This window comes from Miniopterus natalensis, chromosome 5, assembly GCF_054644295.1.
Source record: "Miniopterus natalensis isolate mMinNat1 chromosome 5, mMinNat1.hap1, whole genome shotgun sequence".
Taxonomy (NCBI): Eukaryota; Metazoa; Chordata; class Mammalia; order Chiroptera; family Miniopteridae; genus Miniopterus; species Miniopterus natalensis.
In genome coordinates, this window is record NC_142085.1 from 4304133 (window position 1) to 4322030 (window position 17898).

At 50.7% G+C, this 17898-nt stretch overlaps 2 protein-coding genes and 1 long non-coding RNA gene across 7 annotated transcripts; 2 read left to right on the plus strand and 1 right to left on the minus strand.

Moving 5' to 3' along the window:
• Window positions 1–1960: 1960 nt before the first annotated feature.
• Window positions 1961–8186, minus strand: LOC107538500 (uncharacterized). Of its 5 annotated transcripts, XR_015714540.1 has the most exons (6): window positions 8077–8166; window positions 5287–5362; window positions 4142–4277; window positions 3730–3837; window positions 2711–2826; window positions 1961–2224 (listed from the first exon to the last, which is right to left on the minus strand). It is a non-coding gene; the product is annotated as an uncharacterized LOC107538500 (long non-coding RNA). The 5 variants fall into 5 exon arrangements; XR_015714537.1 differs by having other exon boundaries at window positions 3730–4277; window positions 8077–8186; XR_015714539.1 differs by having other exon boundaries at window positions 3730–4277; window positions 8066–8186.
• A 203-nt stretch (window positions 8187–8389) lies between these two features.
• POLR1H (RNA polymerase I subunit H) lies at window positions 8390–11982 on the plus strand. Its single transcript, XM_016214816.2, has 5 exons — window positions 8390–8494; window positions 8589–8744; window positions 8972–9072; window positions 9234–9343; window positions 11759–11982. Exons 2-5 carry the CDS (start codon window positions 8609–8611, stop codon window positions 11781–11783), a joined length of 372 nt encoding a protein of 123 aa, XP_016070302.2. The 5' UTR covers window positions 8390–8494; window positions 8589–8608; the 3' UTR covers window positions 11784–11982.
• Window positions 11983–14218: 2236 nt separating this feature from the next.
• PPP1R11 (protein phosphatase 1 regulatory inhibitor subunit 11) lies at window positions 14219–17831 on the plus strand. Its single transcript, XM_087817063.1, has 3 exons — window positions 14219–14411; window positions 15419–15527; window positions 16660–17831. The coding sequence occupies exons 1-3, from the start codon at window positions 14343–14345 to the stop codon at window positions 16860–16862; spliced, it is 381 nt and encodes a 126-aa protein (XP_087673189.1). The 5' UTR covers window positions 14219–14342; the 3' UTR covers window positions 16863–17831.
• Window positions 17832–17898: the final 67 nt, after the last annotated feature.

The window sequence follows — 17898 nt, forward strand, 5'->3', positions numbered from 1 at the left end:
CATTTGTTCTGACCCTGACAACTTTTTACGGCTTCATCTACTACCACTCCCCTAGCCCTTACCCTTGCACCTGCTGTTCCCAGGGCCCAACTTCCCTTTCTCATCCACTTATCAAATGCTCCATCCTTCGGTTTAAAAAGTGTCCACCTCTTCTCCAAAGCTTTTCCAAGAAGTTCTTTAGCTCTATTCCAAAGGGCTGAGCAGTCTTTCTCCATTGTTTCTGTAGCACTTAGAACATTTCTATTAGTGATTCCCTCCTGTCACATATGTATCTACCTCTGTCTCTACTACTAGATTTGCTCTCACAGGGCAGGGATCCTACCTTACCCACCCTTATATCCCTGGCAACCAGCAGAGTGCCTGACCAAGAGGATTCTGTACCTGTGGAATGAATGAATAAATGGGCTTTGTGTCTAAAACAGCGTGTCTTCACCTCCTGGGCAATTACTTGCCATGGACTCTGCTATGCTTCCTCACCCCAGATTCTGCCTACCACAGTATCCAACAAGTTTATGTAATCAACACCTGGCAAAACTTGCTTTATTATCAGTCTACATTTTCCGCTCTGCTGTTTTTCCTTGTCTACAAATTGGCTTTTCATTCATATCCTTCTTTATTTTTAATTTTCTTAAACTTATGGGGGTGACATTGGTTTATTAATGTGAAGCTGACCCCAAAGGCAAGATAACAGCAAAGCTAAATGAATGGGACCACATCAAACTAAGAAGATCTGCACGGCCACTAAGAAGATCTGAAACCATCCACAAGAGTGTGACCACCACACGGAAGAAGGTACCTGCAAACACCACCTCTGGTAAGGGGCTAATATCCAAAATGTAACAAGAACACACACAACTCAACAACAAAAAAACAAACTCATCTTTCTTCAGCATTTTAAACTTGAACGATGGGGTTTCCAAGCTGACAGTAGGGCAGTAACTCATATTGAGGAACTTTATGCTTATAAAGCACTACTTACACCTCATGGGAACAACTGGGTGAGGAAGGGCTGTTTTTTTTGTTTGTTTGTTTTTAAACCTCACCTGAGGATATTTTTTCCATTGCTTTTCAGAGTGGAAGGGGGAGAGAGAGAGAGAGAAACATTGATGTGAGAGAGACACATCGATTGGTTGCCTCCTGCGCAAGCCCTGACCAGGGCCAGGATCAAGACTGCAGCCAAGGTACATGCCCTTGATCAGAACTGAACGCAGGACCCTTTAGTCCGTAGGCCAACACTCTAACCACTGAGCCAAACCAGCTAGGGCAGGAAGGTTTTATTACACCAGTTGTGATCCTAAGGGTAAGGGCTTCCTCCTATCAGCCAGCCAATATATGGCCGAGTTGGGACCCAAAACAAATCTCCAAATTCCAAACTCAGTACTCCATTGGGGCTGAGTCATAGAATGCTTGAGGGCTAGGGAACCTGGACTTCTGTTCAGCAGACATCAGGGGCTGTTACAGAGACCATGAATCTCCAGGGACTTTAGCACCCTGGTATTAAAGGGGGGCTCCCAGTAGTCCTCGGGGAGCCCTGTTGTTCAGACTTTAATGAAACTTTAAGTAGACATGTAGGGGCCTTGTCTGGAAGGCAGTGAAGAAAGAGTTCTGAAAAGGAGGCAGAGGAAGAGACAGATCCTGAATTTACTGGAAGGGTATTAAAAAACAAATTAAGTAAATAAATATATTTTAGTACCTCAAGTAAAATAAAAAAAAATAAAAAGGTTTACGCTGTGCATTTTGGGCCTGGCTCTCTTGGACACAGCTGTTTCCAGCAGTTAACAAATGTCTTTTTTCCCCTAACAAGTATTTATTAAGTGTAATATGTGCCAGACTCCACAGAACAAACCTATAGGTACAAACCACCACGGAATAAATATCTAACAAACTCCAGGACCAAGCTGTAATAACGGGTGTACAACTTACACACCTCAGAGAAACGCTCACACACCTGCACCAGAAACATGTTAAAGGAATGTTTATAGAAGGACCATTTGTAGCAGAAAAAAACAAAAACAAAAGCTGGAAACAATCCAAATGGCACCAACAGTAGAAAAGGTGATTAAGCTGCGGCATGTGTCATGCCATGAGAATGAGCTCACTAGAAATCTGCATTTGGGTTATTGGTTATCAGTGTACAGATGACGTTAAAGCCATGAGACTCCAAGGGACTGAGGAGCAGCAAGTGGAGAGGTGCTCTGAAGGCAGCTCTACAGCATCCAACCACCTGGGGAGAGGAGGGGGAAAGAAAATGAACTAGTGTCACACATCAACACGAATGAACTAGAAAACACTACCAAAGCCAGGAAATCAGACGCGGTATATTCCCATTTACATAAAGGCAATGAACAGGAAACTGTCAACAGCTGTCAGCCAGGATACAGCTGGCCCATGAACAATATGGTTTTGAACTGCGCGGTCAAATTTTATGTGGATTTTTTCAATAACTACACACAGTACTGTAAATGTATTTTCCTTATGACTTGAACAACATATATAACATACAAAAATATATGTAAATCAACTATTTTATGTTATTGATAGGCTTCTGATCAACAGTACACTACTAGTCGTTAAGTTCTGGGGGAGCCAAAAGTTAGACGCAGATGATGTTCACAGCTTAGGAGGGTCAGTGCCCCTAGGCCCTGCACTAAGGGTCAACTGTACGTGCATGGGTGGTAAAGACTATAAAAAGGTGGCGATTACTACAAACCTCTGGCCAGGGGCTGCCTCCAGGACCGGGGAGAGGGATGCAAGAGCGAGCACACACAGGTGGGGCGGGCCACGTCCCGCCTCAGCCTGAGCAGCGGACCCCGGACATCTCTTGTGCTGCCAAGTGCACACATACGTTTTCATTCGTATGACATTTCACATTGAAAAGAAAAAAGATTACGGGATAAAAGAAAAGCATTAAGGGTGACATTATGATGGCATCATGTGCACACAGTACATTGGAAAGGTCTTGCTTAACACCTTGCTGACTAGCCCTAGCCCGTTTTGCTCAGTGGTTAGAGCATTGGCCTGTGGACTGGAGAGTCCTGGGTTTGGTTCCGGCCAAAGGCACGTACCTCGGTTGCAAGGTCAATCTCCAGCTCCAGTCGGGGCTTGTGAGGGGAGGCACCAATTCATGTCTCTCTCTCTCCCCCTTCCTCCCCCCCTTCCCCCCCCTCCACTGTCTCTGAAAAGCAATGAAAAAAATATCCTCAGGTAAGGATTTTCAAAAAAACCCACCTTGCTGACCGGTCAGAAGGCTCATGTCTGCACTTACATTAATGTAAGTAATTTTAAACACGTTGCTGACCAGTCTCAAGTATCCAAGTGTGGAAAAGTAGCTGGCCACACAGGCGAGCTCCGGCTCGAAATAGCTGGTCAGCAAGGTGATTAAGTGGGTGATGGAAAGTGACAAAATGTGGAGCTGGAAGAAAATGGAGAGACCAGCACACTCCCTTCTCCGACCTCCCTCCTCGCCCTCTACAGCTCCACTGCACAGCTCTACCATAACCCTTACCACCCTTATCTGCTTAGAGAGTGACCTATGCCATTAGCTGTAACCTTCTCAAGGGTGGGGACTTCTCTTTATTCACTCGCAGTGACTAACGCATGGCACAAAAGAGGTTCTCAAAATTAAGTTTCTCATACAAATAAGTTACACGGTGCAAGTTAAGACTTTCAGGGCATGGTTAACAGCTCCCTGATAAAGGAATGACTGGGAAATGAAAGACCGTATCCTACCTATTGCCATCTCGTGGAGGCAACCTTCCAGGTTGGGGCGGGGAGCGGGGAGCAGCAGATGAGAACAGCTCCTGATTCATCATTGCTGCCCAGCCTGGGTCTTCCCAACTGGGAAACAGACATTTATGAAACATCCGATATATGCTAACACTTCACAGAAGTCATAATCCACCCAAAGACACTATAAAATACCAATCCCACTTTACAGATGAAAAAACTGAACATCAAAGGGAAAAAAGCAACTCAGACAAACTAAGAACAGCTGCACTGGTCCCCAGGCGCAGCTCTGGAGTTTCCATAGCTGACACACATGGGACCATTCACTCAACTCTGGGGACAGGTGAGAGCCAGCATTGAAAAAAGGTTCGCTTAAGACACACGATTTTATCAGAAAAGCACTGAAACGACTAACCTTTTATTTTTATTTGACTTCTCAAGAAGGGTGGCAAAGTCAGGAATTGCCTTTGATGAGGTTTTACCACTGTTTCCTCTTGTCTGTTCCGAGGTTTTCCCATGAGAATGTTCACTCGGACCTGGCTGGTGTGTGGCTGGAAAAGTGGGTACGCAGTAACACTTTCCAACTTCTCTCTCTCTCCCCTCACTCCCTCTTGCTTCTCTCCTCTTGGTGGCTGGTTCTGGCTTTTTCTCAAGAATCTTTCCTTGAGCCTCTGCTCTGTAAGCTCTCTCCCTCGAATCATGCGTTCCTGGTGACCTTTAATTTGCATCTGCTCCCTCTCATTTACCTGTTTCCTTCTCTGTGCCTTCTGGACACCAGGCCCGTCTGGCACGATTTTTGGGAATGATGGTTCAGGAGGGGACTGCAGTAACTGTCTAAATGTTTTCTTCGTAAATTCTCTGACCTGTACTGCTCGATGCGTGTGCCTCTCTATGTGTCTCATCTCTCTCTCAGGTACCAAGTAGCACCGTTTCTGTCTCTCTGTGCTTTGGGTTGTCTTCCCTTCCAATTTCTTCTCAACTCCATTGCCTGTCTCTTGTTCTTTCAGCATGTCCACCAGTCTTTTACTATAATAAGACTCCACTCGGGCAAGCCAGTAGTCCAGGGAAAGATCTTGCTCCCTATAGAGTGTTTGGTACTCTTCTTGATTTTTTTGAGTTATCAGTTGTCTTGCTGCTTTTGTATGTACACCACCTAGATTCTATCAGAGGGAGGGACAGAATTTTATAAGGTGACCATATTTATACATTGAACGTATTTAAACAGGAGCTTACCCTGACTACTGACACCAAGAAAAGATGAGAGAGGTCTTTTATATACTTTGGTTTAAGAACTGTGATTTCACTCCCATCATTCCTAGGTGAACCTGTGAGCTCTGAAAGTTGAACTATCTACCACCAGAATCAGAAACTAGTTTTTTAAAAATATAGTGTTGGAAGTTTTCAAAATAATACTTTATTTTTCAAGTAAGGATATAGCTAGAAAACAGTTGCCAGTGTAGACACACTACTTGACGGTGTCACTTCAGTAGAAAGATTTCAAACCTAAGGTTCTTTCCCTTAGTAGTTCCTAACTGTATGATGTGAAGATGATTTATTTACCAATATTTTTTTCTCCAGTGGGGATTGCTGACCTGAAGCAATCCTAGGGTCTCTAGATGCTTTAACCCAGGCCAACCTGAAACATAAAAAGCAAAGGTAGGTTAGAATGTGGGAGAGGTCAGAACAAATCTCACATACTGACTGAACCAAACAACCCAATTATCTGGCCAGGGCCATGGGTATTCCCGAGTAGAAAGAGTAAACCTGCTACCGGCAAGACCACCACAGGGCCACTTCCCCATGGAGGCCTGCGTGCTCCTACAGTGGACAATAATAAAATGAATGCCCTTTTAATAAGAGCATATCATCTTTTCATATAAATTAAAAGCATACTTCTCTTGTGGGCTCAACGCAAACCATTCCGAATCTTGTATCAGGGACTGGGAGAGGGGAGAGACAGGTTCCTTGGTGAAGCGTTGCCCACGCACACCTATATCAGACTGCTCAGTGCCCCAACCTCCTCTGTCTTCAAGAACTCTAGACTGAGCTGTTAGTTCATTCTCTTTCTGCAGTTTCTTGATCCGGGCCCTCTCTGCCTCTATCAGCAAATACAGCATCTCCGCCCTCCAACCTTTTGTTCTGAAATTCTGCTCCTCCTTACACTGCCACTCATCTTTCACCTTGAATCCATTATGACGCCGCTCCCTGCTGAAACCCTTATGATGGGAATTTGCGCTTACTCTGGGTTTATCTATAGGACAGGCTGACGGCAACACAAGTGATGACCAACTTTTTGTGCCATCCCTGGTCTAATCTAAAGTTCACTGTGAGGTCATATTTAAGCCACCAAAGATGCCTTGAATTTCATCTCTAAGTCCTTCGTTTAAAAATACTACTCATGGTTAAGAGCATGGCCTTTGAAGCCTGATGGGGCATGTGTGACTCCTACTTCCACCACTTCCTAGGTGCAGGACACAGGGCAAGCAACTTAATCTCTCTTTACATCAGCCCCCACATCTATACAACAGAGATATAAGACAATTATCTGCCTCTTGAGATAATAAAGAACAACTGTGAACTAGATGAAAGAGCTTGGCATGATGCTTGATATGTGCCAAGTTCTCCATAAATACCAGTTGTCTCTCCTCCACCGGTGAAGCCCCAACTCTATAGTCTTTCTGCTTTACTCAATGTAACAGTGATTTTGCCTTCTTCTGAACCTTAACATTTTTCCTTCTATGACTCATTTGAAAACCAATCATGGTTTACATTATGGTATCTGTATTCATATATCACTTTAAAAACTCTGACTAAAAGTCAGACTCATAAAGGGTGGGACTTATATCTACAACTCCAATGCTGTGTCTCTAGTATCAGAAGGGATCCTCATGTCAAACACTGGGTCTCACTGATGTCTTAGGTACATTCTTCTTTCTTACTGCTCACCTAAGGACATTTTTTCCCATTGCTTTTCAGAGACAGTGGAAGGGGGAGAGAGACACCGATGTGAGAGAAACACACGGCTTGGCTGCCTCCCTCATTTGCCCCAAACGGGGCCGGGGATCGGGCCTGCAACTGAGGTGTGTGCCCTTGGCCACAGTCGAACCCGGGACCCTTCAGTCCAAGGGCCAATGCTCTAACCACTAGCAAAACCAGCTAGGGCCTAGGTATGTTCTTATTTCCCTTACTATGTATATCTATTTTGACATTTTAAAAAAGAGCATCTTACTTTTATTTTTCTGTATATAGCACCAAGCACAGTGCTTAGCATTAGAGTCTGTGGCCCCAAGTCCTCGCCGCTGACTGCCGAGCACCACACGATACCTGAGCACCTGTCTCTCTCATGTTCCCCGTAACACTGTACCTACTTTTCATTAAAACACTCGCCAGTCTTCCTTGAGGTGTGCTGGCATGTTTGCCTTATATGCCCGTCCTGGCTTCTCACGTTGCCCTACTGGTATACTTTCATTGCATTTTCATTCCTCATTTGTACTTCCTAATGTCCCAGAACAGTTTCCAGCTTTGCGCCGAGCCTCAGCTCCTAGGCGGCAGAGGCGCTGACCGACACTCGCCGGGCGGCGGCCTCCCCGGAGGGCCTGGCGGGAGGAGACCGACTCCACTCCGGGCTTCATGGGGACCGGCACGCAGAGAAGCGCGGGCAGAAACGCCCACCCCAGGGCGGCGGAATCCCTCCGCCGGGCGCCGGCCCAGCTCCACCGCCCCTGCGGCGGCTCCGCCCGCGTCCCTCAGGGGAGGGCCGGGGCCCGGCTCCAGGCCCGAGCCGGGCGCCCGCCGCAGCCGCCCGGCGCGGGGCCGGGAAACGCTCCGAGGCCGTCCCCGCAGCGCGAGGACGGGAAGCGGCAGGGCTTCCTAGAGCTCCTTGTTCTCACATCCCAGGAGGGGCTGGGGCCGCCAACTGCGCACCTAACGGGGGACCAAGTCCAGCGGCGGGACGCGAGGCGGGGACGCGGCGGGAGGTCGGAGCGCGACCGAGACCCGCCCGAGCTGCGGCCCCGCGGGCGGCCCCCCGCGCGCCGCTTCCGGTCGCCGCGGGACCGCGAGCCCTCCGCCCCGCCCCGCCCCGAGGCCCCCGCAGCCCCGCAGCCCTGAAACGCTGCCTCCCCCGGCGCCCGGCGCCTGCTCCCGACCGCCGCGCCGGGAGGCCGTCAGGAACGGCGGGGCCGCAGGGCTCCGGCCCCAGAAATCGACAGTCGCTCGGGCTGGCGCGATTTTCGGGGGGAAAGCCCCCCGCACTGGGTCCCTGTAAGATGCGGGACCGAGCAAACACCCCCCCAGCTTCGGGTCCTAAGAGGAACAGCAGCGGAGGCGCGTCAGTTACCGCTTTCCTACTGGAAGTCACAGAACCAGGCTGAAGGCGACGCTACGCTCCCCGCCAGAGGTCGCCATCCCCAAGGGTCTCGGGACCGCGTTTGCGTTCATTAGGACGTCACAGCCGACCGCGCGCCGGCGCTCTAGCCCGCCTCGAGCTCGCTGCCCGCCGCGCCGGCGCTCTAGCCCGCCTCGAGCTCGCTGCCCGCCGCGCCGGCGCTCTAGCCCGCCTCGAGCTCGCTGCCCGCCGCGCCGGCGCTCTAGCCCGCCTCGAGCTCGCTGCCCGCCGCGCCGGCGCTCTAGCCCTACCCTAGGCGGCTCCCGCTCGCCGGCCCAGGAGCGCCCCCGCGTCCCCCGGTGTCCGACGCGGGCTGGCAGTTCCCGACGTGGGGGCTCCGTGGTCGCGGAGGCACGACACAGGCGTGGGACGGGGCTCGAGGTACGCAGGCTCGGGTCCAGGAACAGAATAGGAACGACCCCTGAGTGGGGAGGGGCCCCCTCGTTTGTTCATAACCTTCTCATGCGCTTCCCAGCGCTCTACCGCCCGTCGGTCATGGAGCTCGCCGGCAGCGGCTCCAGCTTCCAGTCGGACCTGGACTTCTGTCCGGATTGCGGCTCGGTCCTGCCGCTGCCAGGGACTCAGGATACAGTCACCTGCCCTCGCTGTGGCTTCTCCGTCAACGTGCGAGGTGAGGCGCCCCGAGGCCGCGCCCGGGCTGAGATCCCGCGCGGACGGGGCGGAGGCGCGGGGCCGGTCGGCTCCCCCGGTTGGGACCCTGAGGCCCGAGGCCAGGCGCTAGGACCTTCCCCCCGGGACGGCGCCTGAGCGGAGGGCGGGCTGCGGCCGCCCGGCCGCGGGGGCGGTGCGCGCCGGCTGCCGCGCGCGTCCGTGCAGCCGCCCCCTGTGCCTGCGCAGACCTGGAGGGGAAGGTCGTGCAGACCTCAGTCGTGTTCCACAAGCTGGGGACGGCCGTGCCTGCGTCGGCGGCGGAAGGACCTGAGTTCCAGGGGCCCGTGGTGAGTGAGTGACTTCGAGGGCGGGCCCCACGGGAGGGTGGGCAGGAAGCGGAGGGGCAGTTGCTAAGGTCCGGGGAGCCTGGGGCCCAGTTCCCACGCAGAGGAGGGCCCTGGAGAAGCAGCGCCCGGGGCGCGCGAGGCCCCTAAGCCGCTCCCCGCAGGTGGACCGGCGCTGCGCGCGCTGCGGGCACGAGGGCATGGCGTTCCGCACCCGGCAGATGCGCTCGGCCGACGAGGGGCAGACGGTCTTCTACACCTGCACCAACTGCAAGTGCGTATCCTTTCCCTTGCCCCCGCCCTTCCTGTCTGTTTGCTAACTAAACAGATCTAGTGATTTACGTCTTGTAGTGAATAAACAATTATTTTTTTTGGTGCCGTCCGTTTTTTGTACAGTTCTGGTAATAGGGAGACTTGTGGTCTTTTTTTAAAAGAAAGTACACTTTTCTTATCCTTTTAATGCCAATGGACTAAACCTTTTAACATATTTAAAAGGAAATGAGCCCTGGCCGGTGTGGCGCAGTGAATAGAGCCTCCGCCCACAGACCGAAGGGCCCCGGTTCGATTCCGGCCAAGGGCACGTACCTCGGTTGCAGGATGGATACCCGACCCCTGTCTGGGAGTGTGCGGGAGGCAACCAATGGATTTGTCTCTGTCACATCGATGTTTCTCTCTCCCTCCCCCCCTTCCACTCTCTGAAAAGCAACGGAAAAAATGTTCTCGGGTGAGGGTTAAAAACAAAGCAAAACACAGCTAACTAACTAGAGTTCCAGCGCGGGAATCGGGAACATGGGGGAAAGCAGCCTCCAATGAGGTGATGGCTGGTAAGTTTTCCAAGGTTGATGGGGAAAAAGAAAACTCAATTCTCAGTGTCGAAAAGTCCAACAAATCGCAAACAGGGTAAATTTTAAAAGCCACATCGCGATATATTGCATAACACTTCAGAACACCAAAGACAAAGAGGAGCCCTACTAGGCATTCAGAGAGCCTGTATTCTTTCAATCATGCATGGCTAGTTCTCACAAAAGTACCACTTCCCCAAGTGTAATGGAAGAATCCAGCAGATTCGTACTGACCACGGAGCAGTACTTGCCTTCTGTATTTTTCATTTCCTTTTATTTCATTTTTTTATTATGTTTAATCCTCACCCAAGGGCATTTTTTTCCATTGCTTTTTCAGAGAGTGGAAGGGAGGGAGGGGGAGAGAGAGAGAAACATGTATGTGAGAGACACACAACCATTGGTTGCCTCCCACATACTCCCAGAGGGGCCAGGGATCAAGCCTGCAGAGAGAGAGAGACATCTATTGGTTGTCTCCTGCTCATGTGCCAAGGGGGCCAGGGATCAGGCCTGCAACCCAAGTACATGCCCTTGGCCAGAATCGAACCCTAGACCCTTCAGTCTGTGGACCAACACTAACCACTGAGAAAACCTGCTAGGGCTAGTTGTTTATTAGACTGTCTATTCGCCATTTCTCTCTCTGTCTTTCATATTTTCCATCACTTTCTCTCTATTCTGCTTCTGGGTAATTGCAGGGTTCTCTTCCAGGTCACTAATTTTGTCTTCAGTTTAGTTCAGCTATTATTACAATAAATTTTTTTTTGAGCCCTACTTGATTATTTTTGAAATTTCCTGTCATTTTTAATAATTCCCAATTCTTTAATCATTTCAAATTGCTCCTTTGTTCTTAAAATATATATTTAAATATTAAACATGGCTATTTATAGTATGTCTCATAATTTTGATACCCACAATTTTTGTGGGTCTGATGCTGCTGTCCATTATTTCTGCTGACACTCTAATGGTGCTTTTTTTCTTTGTTTTGTGTTTTTTGACTGTAAGTTCAGTTTTTTAGAATTTGAACTGTGGGAATTCTTTGAGGCATGGGGTGAATGCTGTATTCTCAGCATTTGTGTTTCCTGTTCAGGTGCTTTGAGGTGCTACCAAGCCAGAATCACTTTAAATAAACTTGGTTTCAGGTTTTTTTGGACTACATAGGTAGTATGGATTTGGGCTGCAAGTCCATGTAAGGGCCAGCTTATGGTTAAAAAATTTCAGGGAGATTTTTCTTTATCTACCTAGTGACACAAATTCCCCTTCTGCAGAGTTAGATTTTTTTTTTTCTTGTTCACTTTTACACAGAGGGGTAGCCCCTTGGGGGTCCCAAATTTATGCAGAGTCTCTCCTACCAGACATTGTAGATCTGTCTCAGTTTCCTCCATATGGCTGTCAAAACAGCAGGGGTTTCAGTTTTAATGTACCTGTTCAGTTTCCTGGTTTTACATCATTTACCCAATGCAAAGATTGCCTTTACTTTCAATGGATTAAAAATGTTTATTGTTAGGTGTCTTTTGAGAGTATTTTCCCCAGTCTTGTCTATTTATTTTCTTAACTTTTTTTAAATGAACAGAAGTTTTAAATTTTTATTAGGTCCAGTTTACCTTTTTTTTCTTTTATGGCTGGTGCTTTTTGCATCCCAAGAAATATCTGCATACTTTAGGTCATAATTCATTAGATATATTTTTAATCCCAGCATTTTTAGTTGAAGTTGGAGGATTGTTTAGGGGAGCTAGCCTTTTACAGTGTCCTATATAAAAGCCCTTCCTTGACTATTTGAGTATTTCATCTTACTCTGCTGGAACCTCTTCCTTCGGTTCAATATAACAAAGAAATCCTTTCTTTCTCCATAGGTTCCAGGAGAAGGAAGACTCTTGACTTTTTTTTTTCCTGGGCAACTCAACAATCCCTCCCTGCCCTCCTCCTTGGAGGTGAAGGATATTGATACTGGGTTCCTAGGTCCTTCTCCGCCCCCTGGCTGCAGTATTTGCTCCCAGAGGAGAGGCGGGTCATGTGGGGATTACTGTTGTCTCCATCGTGCTCCTATTCCTATTAAAGCTATATTTTTCCTATTAAAGTTCCTATTGAGTTTTCCTATTAAACTATATTTTTCAGTACGTCCCAGACATGTGTCTGTTACCTATAATCTGTCTTGTTCCAAATGGAATTTAAATAGTTCACAGAGACATATTTGTTCTTTCAACAAATACATCAACTACAAAAAGTATAGATGAGAAAGAATGAAAAAAAGGCAAAAAAATGAAGCCAGCAATGAGGCTAATATAAAAAAAGCAATAAGTATTTTCTTACTAAATCTATTTGGTTCCTTAGTTTAGTGAAACAAAAGGTGGGAGTTTGGATAGTGAGAGATTCAACAGAAAATTTAACCAGATCTACTTGATAGGTAAGTTTAGACAAAAAATCTGATGCTAAGGGATACCAGAATGCACTTACTACATGTGAACACTCTGAAAATTGTTTTTTATTGCTCTTAAGATAAATGTAATATATGTTGTAATAGATTGATATCTAGAAAGATAAAAAGTAAAAACTACAAGGGATCCCACTCCACAGATTTTTAAAAAAATATATCTTTATTAATTTCAGAGAGAGGGAGGAGGAGAGAGAAACATCAATGATGAGTCAGTTATTGATCCTCTGCCTCCCGCACGCCCCCTACTGGGGATGGAGCCTGCAACCCAGGAACGTGCCCTGGCCCAGAATCCAATCTCTATCTCTTGGATCACAGGTCAACGCTCAACTGCTGAGCCAAGTCAGCCGGTCAGATATTTGTCTTTTTAATGGGTTATATTATACATACTGAGTTATATCTTGCTTTTTGCATGTTAAACCAAAAACTTCAAAGGGAAACAAATACATAGTCCAGGCACAATAAACATTCAAATTGTAGCCTGGGAATCAAGAGTTCCTGCATTCCTAGGCTTAAATGGTGATCAAGGGGTGAAAGCAATGATTGCCTTGTGATTGTGTGACCCTTCGTGTATTCAGAGCTCTCAAAAATCCCGGGTCTTGCTGGACCCCCTCGGCTACCTTGAGGGGTGGGCAGGACAGTCTTCTGCACTGTACATTGGAACTGTTCTGGCTTGACTGCCCTGCCCCATTCCTGAAATCTGAAACAAGGTTCCTGTTTCTGCCCTACGTTAAGCCTTTCCCTGGCCCATTACCCTGGATAAAGTCCCCGTTTCTTAGCAAAGCATACAGGGCCTCCCATGTAACCGAGACTACCTGTCAACCCTCCACACCCCTTACATGCCAGCTTTGTACATCCCAACTGCATGTCCTTCCGTGCACACACCTATGACTGTAAGCTGCTCTTTTACCTAAAAAAAAAAAAACATTTGTCTGCCTTCGGGTTCCCTTTTCACCGCTCTTGCTCCCTGAGAAACATGCACATATTTTTATCGTAGCATAAGTTGCCCTGTGTTATAATTTATGAGCATTTCTCTGCGTATGCTTACTCATTACCCCAGAAGAAGTGTTGGCAGTGTGCGGCTAACCTCGTTTCAGAGGTGAGATTCCCATCTGCCTGGATACCCCGGCGTCTTACGTTCTGTTAGCGCCAAGCACGCCCGCCCTTCCCACTGGCCTGGGAGCTGGAGGCGGGCCGAGGGTTCCCGCGCCTGCCCCTCCACGGCCTGGCGCGGCCAGGACAACGCCCCAAGTCGAACGCGCCTCAAGGGCGCTGCTCCAAAACTCGCAGGCGCCGGCCCTCGAACCCAGGTTCTTCTCTGCTTGTTTTTTTGTTGATCCTCACCCTATTTTCCCACTCATCTTTTGAGAGAAGGGGGGGGACATCGATGTGTCTCACGTCGACCCCCCCACACGCGCCCCACGGCCGGGATCACCCTGCGACACGGGCGCGCGCCCTTGACCCGAGCGAAGCCCAGGACCCTCCCTGGCGCGGCCGAGGCTCAGCCCGCGGAGCCCCCGCCGGGCTAGAATCCAGCTTCCCACGGCTGCTGGGCCCCTGACTCCCGCAGGAAACAGGAGGGACACAGCGCAGGGGCGCTGCCTTCGCTCAGCGTCCTCGCCCTGCCACCCACCGGGGGCTGGGCGGCCCCGGCGCCGCGGCTCCCCGCCCCCGCTCGCCGCGCCGCGCCGCGCTGCCCTTGACCGCCCTCCGCGCCCCCGGCGCCTGCGCACTGCCTCACCGCCGCGGCCCGCCCCCACGCATGCGCTGCGACGCGCTGGGCGCCGGGCGAGCCGAGGGGTCCGCGGCCTGCGTCACACCCGGAAGCGGAGGGCCGGAAGTGGGCTCGGCCGCGCTCCGCAGGGCTGGGGAAGCGGCCCGGAGGAGGGGAGCGAGGCGCGGAGGGTCCGGCTGCTCGGCGTCAGACACCGTCCTCTCAGGTCCAGGCGCGGGCGAGGGAAGGGCTCATCCCCCGTCCTCCCCGCTTCCCCTCCCGCGGCCTGGCCATGGCCGAGGCCGGGGCCGGGCTGAGCGAGACCGTCACGGAGACGACGGTTACCGTGACAACCGAGCCCGTGAGCCGGGGCGGCGCGGGCGTGGGCCGGGGCGCGGGCGTGGGCGTGGCCCCGGGCGCGCCGGGAGGGAGGGGGCTTCGGAGCGGGGCTGAGGCGCTGGGCGGGGAGTGGGGCGGAGCGGGCGGAGTATCGGGTTGGGGGAGCCTCAGGTCTGGGGGTACCTGGAGGGGCAGAGGTGGTGCAGAGGGCGGTCAAGAGCCGTGTTGGGACGTGGGGTGCTGCCCGGGCTGGCGGCGTGTGTGATGAAGAACGGGAGCCCGCGGTGCGGGAGCCAGGGGTGCGGGCGACAGCGAGCGTGGTGGGAGGCCAGCTGTAGGGGAATTGGGAAGAATGCTGATCAGTATTTGTCAGAGGGATGAATGTACAAGGAAGCAGAGAGAAGGAGGGAACAAAAAAGGAGATGCAGATAATGTTTGAAAAATCAGAGAAGATGTAAATACAGAAAAGGTAGCATTTTTGCAAAAACAGGTTGTTTTTAAAGGGAGAAGATTGTATTGGGCTTAATAACACCTGGATTGAGGGAGTTTAGAATAATAGTTACCAGAGACTCCAGGATTCTGGGGAATGGGTGGATAAGAGGTAGAGAGGGCTGGGCTTGATGAGGAGAGGTGAGAATGGAGTTCTTCCTCTAATGGGAAAAAGATTAGGGAGTCTGGAAAAAGAGATCATAGACTAGGCATTGGGACTGAGAAAATAAACACCACCATGATAATTTGGGGGAGAAAATGGAGAAACAGCAAGGGTTATATTTTCCTTTGAAGATTTGCTGGGACCTTCCCTAGGTTAGGAATTGTGACTTCTTTGTATACTAGTGGTTGTCAAGAACAGGAAATACATGATTCCTGCTGGAGGTCAGAGACCTGTTCTATTTCATCTCCGACCACTCAGCTCTGCTGGTGCTATGATACTGATTGAGCTGGGATAGGGCCTCAAGGAGGCCCCTGGGAGGGAGTGGGAATGGTCCGTAGGAGGTAACTACATAGGTATGCCCATCTCTGTTAACCTAGGAGAACCGGAGCCTAACCATCAAACTTCGGAAACGGAAGCCAGAGAAAAAGGTGGAATGGACGAGTGACACTGTGGACAACGAACACATGGGGCGCCGCTCATCAAAATGTGAGTGATTGTTGGCCCACAGTGACGCTGGAGTTATCACTCCCGCCCGCATGCCTTCTACCTTCTCACATCCACTGCCATCCTGAAGCCACCAGATGCCCCCAGTCCTGTCACTGCCTTGGTTGTTCTCTGGCATCAGGGAGAGGAGGTTAAAGTTAGAGGGGAAAGAGGTACGGATGGGCTCAAATTGGGATGGGCATGCCAGGGTTTGAAGGGTATCAGGTGAGAGAAGTGCAGCTTTGGATTCCTAGCTCTCTAAAAGGATTAGGGGTTGAGTGTCTGAGTGCCAGGAGGTGAGCCGGGGGAAGCTGGATCCTGGATGGTGTTAGGAGACAATGGTGGAAGGAGGAAGCTGGATCCTGGATGGTGTTAGGAGACAGTGGTGGAAGGAGGAAGCTGGGTCCTGGACGGTGTTAGGAGACAATGGTGGAAGGAGGAAGCTGGATCCTGGATGGTGTTAGGAGACAATGGTGGAAGGAGGAAGCTGGGTCCTGGACGGTGTTAGGAGACAATGGTGGAAGGAGGAAGCTGGATCCTGGATGGTGTTAGGAGACAGTGGTGGAAGGAGGAAGCTGGGTCCTGGACGGTGTTAGGAGACAATGGTGGAAGGAGGAAGCTGGATCCTGGATGGTGTTAGCTGGATCCTGGATGGTGTTAGGAGACAATGGTGGAAGGAGGAAGCTGGGTCCTGGACGGTGTTAGGAGACAGTGGTGGAAGGAGGAAGCTGGATCCTGGACGGTATTAGGAGACAATGGTGGAAGGAGGAAGCTGGATCCTGGATGGTGTTAGCTGGATCCTGGATGGTGTTAGGAGACAATGGTGGAAGGAGGAAGCTGGGTCCTGGACGGTGTTAGGAGACAATGGTGGAAGGAGGAAGCTGGATCCTGGATGGTGTTAGCTGGATCCTGGATGGTGTTAGGAGACAATGGTGGAAGGAGGAAGCTGGATCCTGGATGGTGTTAGCTGGATCCTGGATGGTGTTAGGAGACAATGGTGGAAGGAGGAAGCTGGATCCTGGACAGTAGCAGGAGACAATGGTAGAGGACTTCTTACTGAGGTCCAATGGGAACAGAACTGACCCTACATCTTACTCTTCCTCGTTTTTAACTGGGCTCCTCCTTCCAAATGCAGGCTGCTGTATTTATGAGAAACCTCGGGCCTTTGGTGAGAGCTCTACGGAGAGTGAGGAGGAGGAAGAGGAAGGCTGTGGTCACACACACTGTGTACGAGGCCACCGCAGAGGACGGAGCCGCGCAACCCCAGGACCGAGCCCCACCACCCCTTCCCAGCCCCCTGACCCATCTCAGCCTCCCCCAGGGCCAATGCAGCACTAAATTCCTCTCTCCCCCACCGTTCCTGTGTCTGTCTGGCCCTGACTGTGTTCATGTGGCTACTTGGGGACTAAGCCCGTGGTTTGATCACTCTCAACACCCCCTCCCCCTCCGCCTGAGAGGGACGCAGAGGAGGGTGGACAGAGATCCTGGAATTCTGATTTGCTGCTATTCTATTCTGGGTTGCCCCAGCCCTTGTGGTTTTTCCCCCCCAACACCCATCCTCCTCTTGCCCACAGGTCCAGGCATCTTGGTCCCTCTCTTCCCTTTGTTCCCACTGCCAAACTGCCTGTCCTGTATCCAGTTGTCTTCGCCCCTATACTCTGTACTTGAGTCCCAAACACTTAGATTGGGTTTCCAGCAGCCCAGCTTTCACTGCCAGGGTCCCAGTCAGATGCCAGCTGATCTTGCCCAGCTCTGCCTGCTAACCCTGGCTTAGAGCTCATCCGCTGATGTGCTTATAGGGTCCGAGCTCTTGGTGTGGCTGGGAGCTCTCCCACTGCACTCCTGCCCCCGTCTCTCATGCCCACAAGAGGAGCTGGGGGGGGAGAGAGGTCTTTGTCTTTCTCACCTTTAATGGAAAATGAAAAAAGAAATAGTCATGTCCTCTCTCCTCAACCTCATGAGATCTAGGATTTCTGACACAGCTGGTTTCAAGAGTGGTGGCTTAGAGCCAACTCTCTCCTCAGCCTTCGGTCTCCTAGCTTCAAGACTGATCCATTGTAGTCCCAGGAAGAGGAAGGAAAAGAGAGCAAAGAGATGGGGGAAGGCCCCGACACTCTGCTCTCACCCCTTCCTTCTTAGGCTTTGCTGTCCGCCGGTCCAGATGTCCAGCTCCCTTGGCCCTCCCCATACCTCATGGGGATCTGAATGTCATTTTCCAGGCCTCTTGCCATGCACACTTGCAGACATCAGTCAAATCCATACCACCATGGAGAGCTCATTTATTGCCACAGATGCACAAAATAAATAACACAACGTCACAAAACGTGTTAAATATGGGCCCATTTATACATAGGGGGAAAGGTGAGGCTGCATA